The 10,125-nt window shown below is 40.8% G+C and overlaps 1 protein-coding gene across 1 annotated transcript in view; it reads left to right on the top strand.

Annotated features, from left to right (window-relative positions):
* Positions 1-3,522, top strand: part of LOC104985378 (zinc finger protein OZF-like) — an 8,756-nt gene extending 5,234 nt beyond the window's left edge. The window contains 2 exon segments of the mRNA XM_010835523.1: positions 627-771; positions 2,403-3,522. Of these exon segments, the coding sequence (XP_010833825.1) occupies positions 627-771; positions 2,403-3,522 (1,265 nt within the window).
* The last annotated feature ends 6,603 nt before the right edge of the window (positions 3,523-10,125 follow it).

The raw sequence follows: 10,125 nt of genomic DNA, 5'->3' as shown, positions 1-10,125 counted from the left end.
AGTTGACTCATTGGAAAAGACTCTGATGCTGGGAGGGATTGGGGGCAGGAGGAGAAGGGGACGACAGAGGATGAGATGGCTGGATGGCATCACTGACTCGATGGACGTGAGTCTGGGTGATCTCCGGGAGTTGGTGATGGACAGGGAGGCCTGGTGTGCTGCGATTCATGGGGTTGCAAAGAGTCGGACACAACTGATCGACTGAACTGAACTGAACTGAATCACTTCTTGAAGGCTTGAGAGCAGAGTCCTGTATATGACATAATTTTGATTCTTCCTGTAAGGTGGATCATTACTGGATCCTGTTTGACATAAATATTCAGCCCACTGTAGAGTCTTTTGCTCTTTCCCATTTGCAAAAGACTGAGGATTCTGTGTCCTCTCTCTGAACTGGTACATGGGCATCATCCCTTAGACAACTTCACTGTTCTTGCTGCTGCTCTGGGTTTCGTCCTGGTCTACTGAAGGACCTTCACTGTTCTGTCTGATAAAGATGTTGTTGCCTGCACCGACCTTCAATTATCTCTTTATTTTCCTCAGTACCCTTACCTTGGACTTCAGCATACCAAAAGATAATTAGGCCAGACTCAAAATCCACACTTTTTTTTTTTTTTTAAATCAAACAGGCTATCAGATCAGCAAATCAGATGTGATTTCCCAGCTGGAACAGGGAAAAGAGTTGTGGAGTAAAGCAGCAGGAGGCTTCCAAGGTCAAAGACCAGGTGAACATCAGGGGCCTGGACTTCACTGCAAAAAGGTTCTGGTCATTGAGTGACTAAGTCCTTGGAAGCAGAACTGAAGGTTTTGAGACATGAGTGCTGCTACTGCTAAGTCACTTCAGTCGTGTCCGACTCTGTGTGACCCCATAGACGGCAGCCACCAGGCTCCCCCATCCCTGGGATTCTCCAGGCAAGAACACTGGAGTGGGTTGCCATTTCCTTCTCCAATGCATGAAAATGAAAAGTGAAAGTGAAGTTGCTCAGTCATGTCCGACTCTTCACGACCCCATGGACTGCAGCCCACCAGGCTCCTCCCATCCATGGGATTTTCCAAGCAAGAGTACTGGAGTGGGGTGCCATTGCCTTCTCCGTGAGACATGAGTGATCTATCCTAAATGAAAGTGAGGACATTGGGGCATATTCCTCACATTTTTACCATTTTGTGCACCTATTATCCCAAATCATGTGTCTTCCTGCCACTTTCTTTTCTTTAAATACTTGTGGACTTGCTGCACTTAAACTTAAACATAGTGATTCCTGTCCTGATCCTCTCATTTAATGTTTTTTCCATCATTTTCTGACACACTGTCTCTTCCCCACACTACATTTTTATATTTTATTCCTGGTTTTGTCTAATAGACAATGACTTTTAAAGTATTCTACTACCTTGAGTATTTCTTTGTTATATACACAGTTTCTCCATGTGAGTGCCAATTTTTGAAACATACTCACATGGAGGACTTGGTATTTATCTATATTTCTATTTTCCTAATGATGCTAAAGCAGAAACTCAAGTACTTTGGTCACCTCATGTGAAGAGTTGACTCATTGCAAAAGGCTCTGATGCTGGGAGGGATTGGGGGCAGAAGGAGAAGGGGACGACAGAGGATGAGATGGCAGGATGGCGTCACTGACTTGATGGACATGAGTCTGAGTGAACTCCGGGAGTTGGTGATGGACAGGGAGGCCTGCCGTGCTGAGATTCATGGGGTTGCAAATAGTTGGACACGACTGAGTGACTGAACTGACTGACTGACTGAATGCCATTCTAAAATCTATATTTTGTCCATTTATTTAGGCAGTGAAAGACCCCTTAGACAACAAGAAATGATACTCATGCCAAGTGTCTACAGGAAACACATATCCCCTGCCATGGCAATGGTAAGTTTCATGGGTGGGAACCCCAGTCATCCAAATTAAAGACCTGGCAGTGAGATAAGTTGGCAATTGAGAACCATTGCCTTTGTGTAATTTGAGATTGAGCTCTTTTTGAAAAAAATTTGGGGTAGTCTGAAATCAGTTAAGAATCAATATGAGCTCAAAACCACAACCAGTGAATTAAGGGGAAAAAGTCAGTTATACAAACATTGCTCATCTTCAAAATTAATCTGATATCTGAGGTAGGAAACTATAAAAGCAAAAGTTTGTGCCTGCAGGGGAGTAATACAACACATGTTTACATCTAACACTGGAGACATTTTAACAGGAAACTTACCAGCTGATGCTCTATGGTGAACATGCAGACAAATGAATGTCTGCCTGGTCTTGGGCAAACCAGTAACAGTCTCATATCTCCTTCTCCAAAGCAGGTTTCTCACTCGCAAGGGAATTCTGCTGGATGTACTGATCTGAGTGATGAATTACTCCTCAATCTTCACCTCAATATTCAACAATTCCCTTAAGAAGGAAACGTAATGTCAGCAAACAGTGTGAAAAATCACTTAGTCAAGGGTCATTCCTTAATAGACAGGGTCACATTCACAATAGAGGTAAATCATGTCAATGTGCTCTGTGTGGAAAAGTCTTTAGTAATTGCTTTAGATTCAGACAACACAAGATGATTCACACTGGAGAGAAACAATTCAAACATCAACGCTGTGGCAAAGTCTTCAATCAAAGATTCTTATTGAAAGAGCATGAGAGAATTCATACAGGAGAGAAGCCCTGTGAATGTCCTCTATGTGGAAAAGCCTTTAGAAATTACTCTAACCTCAGCAGCCACAAGAAGATTCACACTGGAGAGAAACCATTCAAATGTCAACTCTGTGGGAAAGTCTTCAGTCAAAGTTGCTCCTTGAAAGACCATAAGAGAACTCATACAGGAGAGAAGCCCTATAAATGTCCTCTATGTGGAAAAGCCTTTAGTAGATGTACTAGCCTCAGCAAACACAAGAGGATTCACACTGGAAAGAAACCATTTGAATGTCGATTGTGTGGAAAAATCATCAATGGAAGATTCTCCTTGAAAGAACACGAGAAAGCTCACAGAGGAGAGAATGGCTATGAATATCATCAATGTGAAAAAGTCTTTAGTCATTGCTCTAAGCTCATACGACACAAGGAGAGTCACACTGGAGAGAAACCATTCAAATGTCAACTGTGTGGGAAGGCTTTCAATCAAAATTTCTCCTTGAAACAACATGAGAAAAGACACACAGAAGAGAAGACTTGTAAATGTCATCAGTGTTGGAAAGTCTTTAGTAGATGTGCTAGCCTCAAGAGACACAGCATGATTCACACTGGAGAGAAACCATTCAAATGTCAACTGTGTGGGAAAGTCTTCAATTGAAATTCCTCCTTGAAAGGACATGAGAGAACTCACACAGGAGAGAAGCCCTATGAGTGTCATCAGTGTGGAAAAGCCTTTCCTCAAAGAAGGGACCTTAATTCACACAATAAAATTCACACGGGAGAGAAACCGTATCTATGTCTTGAGTGTGGGAAGTTCTTCCATTATAGTTCTGGGCTTTGTATGCACAAGAAAACCCACACAGGAGTGAAAGCACGTTTGCCATGTGTGTAAGAAGGCCTTCAGTAAACGTAATAAGCTGAGAGAACATGAGAGAACCCAGAGCAGAGAGCAGCCCTATGAGTGTCAGCTCAGTGGAGAACACTTTGCTCCTGCTTTTTCCCTTAGACAACATGAGGGAACCCAGCACAGGAGAGAAAAGCAGAAGGGCCCTCCATAGATGTTCTAACCTGAGGTGACTTAATCAACATGGAGGCTTCTACAGGCATCATACTCCATCCACAGTCCAGACAGGTATCACCTATGGAAGTGGACCTATATGTGCACTGTCTATGCCTTTAGTCAATTGCCTGACCTCAGGTAACTTAGCAGAACTCACTCTGTAAACACAATATGAGTGTTTTCAGCAGCACCTTCCAACTTTATAGACCCTAGAGTATGTGAGGAGAGGATAAGCAACCCCTAGTTCTTCTTTCACGATTAATTGTTCAGTATGAGGCTGCTCCATGTGGCCTGGAGAAAGAAACAGCAATCCATTCTAGGATTCTTGCTTGGAGAATTCCATGGACAGAGGAGCCTGGTGGGCTACAGTCCATGCGGTCACAAAGAGTTGGACATGACTGAGCAACTAATACACACACACACTCAATGTGGAGAATCACTGGGACTGTAATCACTCTTAACATATATTCAGGTGAGCCCCAGGCTTGATGTGCACAAGCAACTCAGTGAAAATAAGCACTAAAATAAGAACAAAGATTAAGACTTGAGAAATACCAAAGTATGTTGAGCAACATCAAAGCATACTTCTAAATAATTTATCCTTGAGAATTGATTTCATGAAAAGTTATGAGAAATTCTTTATCCATAGAGCCAGCCCACTGGTTCACCTGTGCTCAGACTATATAACACACTCTCAGTGTCATGAAGGAAGAAGGAAGAGAAGTCTTCAGTGATCACTTATTTTTCAGTTAATGTGAAATTCTCACACTGAGGATGTAGCAATCCTAAAAACCACAATGGAGCTACAGCTAGATTTCACATCAGAAAAAAATGATCATGTATGGGAGGGGGAACCCCTGAAAGAAAACTGTAACACACAATCAGGCTTCCCAAGTGGCTCAATGGTAAAGAATCTACCTGTGAATGCAGGAGACACAGGTTCGATCCTGGTTCCAGGAAGAAACCCTGGAGAAGGAAATGGCAACCCACTCCAGTATTCTTGCCTAGAAAATCTCATGGACAGATAAGCCTGGTGGACTAGTGTCTGGCATCACAGAGTCGTACACAACTTAGCAACTGAACAACAACAACACACAATCAGGCAGATGGTGATTTGGGGAAATAGTTATTGATGGAAATGTGACATAAAATGAAGAGTGAAGTGACCTAGCAATATGGAATACAGAGTTTTGTAAGAAATTAACATTTGTGTATAGAATAATAATTGCAAATATTCAAACAATAAAGTCCATGGCTAAAGAAGCTCAGAGTTGCTGTTTGATTTCTTTGAGCCCCTATAAACAAGGGACACAGGTTTACACTCTGGGAAAGTGAGCAGAGACTCAGCCCCATTCTCTGAGTTCCCTCTTTCTCCACAGCTCTTTGTACACAACTCAACTCCACTCATTCCAATGTCCCTCTATCCCCATGTACCCCATTCAGGCCCTGGTGGTGACACAGCTCTGATCTTCAGCTCCACTGGTCAGGTTTCCCAGAATGTTGACCCTGCTCATGCAAGGTCCTGGGGGAGTCTCAGAGACATCTGGTGTTACATTATTTGAGCCCTTCAACCTATGTCTGCAGAGAGAAACCACCTGGGGCTCAAGAAACAGACATCTCTTCCCTCCCAGACCTCAGAAATCTTTGTTACTTTGCCCCCAAACCTCTGAATTGAGTCAAGTGAATGAAAACTTCCTTCCATGATCATACTGTCTGTCTTACTTAGCTGATTACTGAATTATGCACCCAGCATTCTCACTAAACAGGAACTCAGCCTTGTTACTACCACATAAGCTCATGGAATAAGGCTGTAGGAATATAAAATGCCCCAAACTATCAGCCTTAACACAAGTCAGTTTTGAAAATAACTAGTGCAATGTCTTTTTCCAAAGAAAGAAAGAAATACTGTCACAAAGCAGATGTCCCCACTTGTCTGCAGGACTTGGAAAGTTATTCTTTGATACATACCTACATTGAATTGAAATTTCCAGGGAGTCTTCCCGGATACCCACTGGGATCAGGTGTGTTCCTATTCTTGTTCCTATCAAGATTCTCCTAGTTTGTTTTCAGGCACAGATGAAACAAGCTGATACATGACCTTAATTGGCCAGGAGAAATCTTAACAAGGTCACAGGACCACGGAGGCAGTAAAAAAGGCAGCTAAGAAAGGGAATTCTCCCCACTGACCCTCAGCCACTTCCGAGGCTGTATCTCCTCCAGTGGAGGGTGTCCAGTACCTACTATTCTGAGCGTCTACTGACAGATGGGAGGTACCCAGCTGGATTTCAGGTTGGTTGTTTTTTTTTTTTTTTAATTTGTTTTGGTGTTCAGTGTATTCCCCAGAGAACCTGGACATAGACAAAATATGCATAGATGTGGCTTTATGCACTGAGGCATGGATAATTTAAATTTTTAAACTAATTATTTTTCTAGGGTATGATTGGGTTACAATATTACATGTTTTACTTGTGTAGGATTATATTTCAGTTTTAGTATGCTATAAAACTGATCAACACCAAGAAAGTAGAGGTTTTACTTTTACCATCCTGTTGACCTATTTTGGGGCTTCCCTGGTGGCTCAGATGGTAAAAAATCCACCTGCAATGCAGAAGACCTAGGTTTGATCCCTGGGTAGGGAATATCCCCTGGAGGAGGGCATGGCAAACCACTGCTGTATCCTTGCCTGGAGAATCCCATGGACAGAGGAGCCATCAGCCATCCATCTGCTGCTACTGTCTGCTATCAACTGCTCTGTTCTGTGAATATATAGATTTGTTTTTGTGCCATTGACTGTCTTTAATATTTTTTACTGTATGTGTTCTTTTTCTTTGTTTTTAGTGTTCCATATATGTGGATTCACAAGGTATTTCTCTTCTAGATGTGTCTACAAGACATGAAAGGGTCAAAAGTTGATAAATAACCTTGATTGGGTTAAGAAAAACCTCATTAAGGTCATGTGACCTCAGAGCAGAATCAAAGGCAGTAGGAAAGTGAAATTTCCCACTGGTCCTCTTCAACCACTTTCAAATGGACTCAAGTGTGTCCAGCATCTGCCATTCTGAACATCTACTGATCAACAGGGGTTAGGGTTAGGGACCAACCCAGCTGGGGTGCAGCAGAGCAGAGGATTTAAGGTTGTTTTATGTAAATTTGGAGTTCACTTACTTGTCCATTTTGACATTATTTGATACACCTGCTTAGTGCTGTTGACTTGAATAAACTTACTATTATATGAAAAAGAAATTTGGCATTCAGCCTGTCCATCAGAGAAATGGGACAGTAAACCAGATATTATTACGTATTGACGTGGTTTAAGTGATGGGCCACAGATACTTTAAATTTTAATTTTTCTTTTCTAGGTTATTACTGGTCACAATATTAGATAAGTTTCATGTGTATAACAATATATTTCAGCTCCAGCATATCATAAAATTGCTTAGCACCAAAAATTTGTTGTTGTTGTTGTTACCATTCTGTGGACCTGTTTTACTCATTGGCCATATACTTGCTGCTACCCTCTGACGTCAACTGCTCTGTTCTCTGAGAATATGTGTTTGTTTTTGTATCATTTGTTTTCCTCATTTTTTTTTTTTACTTATTTGCTTTTTAAATATATGTTTAGTGTTCCACATATAAGTGAATTTGTAAGCTATTTCTCTTCTAAATGTGTCTTCAAGATGTTGATAGATACAGGGTAATTGTTGTTGTTCAGTCACTAAGATGTGTGACTCTTTTCGACCTCCTAGACTATAGCTTACCTAACCTTGATTGGTTAAGAAAACCTCATCAAGGTCATGTGACCTTAGGATAGTATAAAGTCAGCATGAAAGGGAAATTTCCCTGCTGACTCTACTCAGCCACCCTGGAAAGTGCATCTCCTCACCTGGAGTGTCCAGCACTCATGATTCTGAGCATGTGCTAACAGACTAGAGGCTCACAGCTGACTAGAGGTTCACAGCTGTGTGGTTTAAATTTGGTGTTCGGCTAGTCCCTCAGGGAAATACAACAAGAGTAAAATTATATACTGATGTGGCTTTAGACAGTTGGGAACTGATTCTTTAATTTCTTTCAACTTAATTAAAAAATTTTTAAACTTAGGTATCATTCCATTATAATATTAGTGAATTTATAGATGCACAGCCATACATTTCAGCTTCTGTGAAGCACACATGTCCTCAGCACCAAACATGCAGTTTTCCTCTGTTACTATTTGCTGTCCCATTTTGTCTGAGGCTTCTCCTCTGATTTCCACTACTCAGGTCTGTGTATCTTTGTACTTGTTATCCTGTCAACTTTTTTCTTCCTTAAAATTCTTCTTGCTTGTTTTCTTTTTGTTTCTTGTGTTTCACAAAAGAGTGAAATTGTGAATTATTTCTTTCTTCAGATGTGGTTAGACCAAAGGGAATAGACGATGTCACTTGGCTAAGAAACTTTCAACAAGGTCATGCGACCTTGGAGCAGCCTCAGGTCAGCTAGGAAAGGGAAATTCCTCCTTCACTGGTCCTCAGCCACCTTCAAAGCTGCATCTCCTCCAGTAGAGGCATTCCTCCCCCACCTCTCTGATCATCTCCAACAGAGAGGAGGAGCACAACTGGATTTTAGGATAGTTTGCTTTCAATTTGGTGTTCAGCATATCGCTCAGAAAAAGACATCCATAGTAAAGATACATAGTGATTTTGCCTGACAATAGGGTAAGGTGTCTTTATAATTTAAGTTTATAAATTGAGTTAACATTGTGTGTTAAGGTTAGATGTGCTTCATTTGTGCTTTACACGTCAACTTTTGTAAACCTTACATGCTCACCACCCAAATTTTCCTCTCTCACTGTCACTACACATTTGATGACTTTACCATCATGCCTTTACCTCTGAAACCTCCTCACTGGTATTCACTACTCTGTTCTGTGTGTTTCTTTTTGTCATCTGGTTTGTTTCTTTCTTATTTGTTCTTACTGTTCTACCCAGGAGTGAAGTCCTTTAGCCTCTGACTTAGTTCATTAGCATCATAACAAGGTCTATCCATGTTCTGGAAAAGAACAAGACCTCAATTTTTTTCTTAAAGGCTGATTAGATTTCCGTTGAATATGCACACAATTTTTTTTTCCTTACCCCCTTTTCCCTTGATTGGGAACTATGAAAAGGAGCGTATTACTTTTGTTTTCTTCTAGGAGTTTTACATTCTTAGGTGTTATCTTCAAATCTTTAATCAACTCTGGGTTGAGTTTTAGGTATGGTGCCAAATAAGGATCTAGATTTAGACTGTGATGCTGGGAAAGATTGAAGGCAAAAGGAGAAGGGTGCATCAAAGGATGAAATGGTTATATTGAATCACCAACTCAATGGACATGACCTTGAGCAAACTCTGGGAGATTGTGGAAGACAGGGAAGCCTGGCATGCTGCAGTCCACCAGATTGCAAAGACTCAGACTCAACTTAGTGAATGAACACACAAATACAATGATCTAGATCACTTAATCTCAGTAAATTTAAAAACAGCGGCTGATAAAATACATCCTTCTGAATACTAATATTATGTGAAGATTCAAATTCTAAGGAATTTAGCATCTTATCATTCTGATTGATGTGGAATACTGGATAAGTAGTTATGAAAACTCAATGCTATTGTCTGTAGGCACTGAAAGCTTAAAAAAATTATTTGTTCATTGTTCATTGAAAAATATATTTCACATTATTATTAACTACGTAAAAATGAGACACTGAGGATGAAAGATTCAGAAAACAGGAAAGAAGACAATAATTTGGGTAAGTGAATTTGAATCTGAAAATTGATTTCCCTGATGTCAGTTGGGAGGGTACAGTTTTTTTTAAATTAGCAAATGAAAAAATAGTTTTGATTTTCAAATGCCTATGGCATTCTAAAGGAGATAAGTCCTGGCTGTTCTTTAGAAGGAATAATGCTAAAGCTGAAACTCCAGTACTTTGGGCACCTCATGCGAAGTTGACTCATTGGAAAAGACCCTGATGCTGGAAGGGATTGGGGTCAGGAGGAGAAGGGGACTGGTCCTCAGCCACCATCAAAGCTGCATCTCCCTCAACGAGGGCATTCCTCCCCCACCTCTCTGACCATCTCCTACAGAGGGGAGGAGCACAGCTGGATTTTAGGATGGTTTGCTTTTTAAAGCTGGTGTTCAGCATATTGCTCAGAACAAAAGTCCATATAAACTTATGTAGTGGTTTGGCCTGGCAATAGGGTAAGGTGTCTTGAACTTTATAATTTTACTTTTTAAATTGAGTAAACGTTGATGTGAATATTAGATGTTTCATTTGTCCTTTTTTTTTTTTTTCAGTTACAAAGCTAATTTTAAAACTTTGGGGTGAACTCCAGAGGAATAAAAAAGACTGGGAAAGGATAACCCCCTCACCCTCTGGAAGTGGCTGAAAGGGAGAGAGGCTACCTGAGGGGAAGGAAGCACAA

This window comes from Bison bison, unplaced genomic scaffold, assembly GCF_000754665.1.
Source record: "Bison bison bison isolate TAMUID 2011002044 unplaced genomic scaffold, Bison_UMD1.0 scf7180017845530, whole genome shotgun sequence".
Lineage (NCBI taxonomy): Eukaryota > Metazoa > Chordata > Mammalia > Artiodactyla > Bovidae > Bison > Bison bison.
The sequence above is the reverse complement of the archived record's forward strand: the minus strand, read 5'-3'. Positions and strand labels throughout refer to the sequence as shown.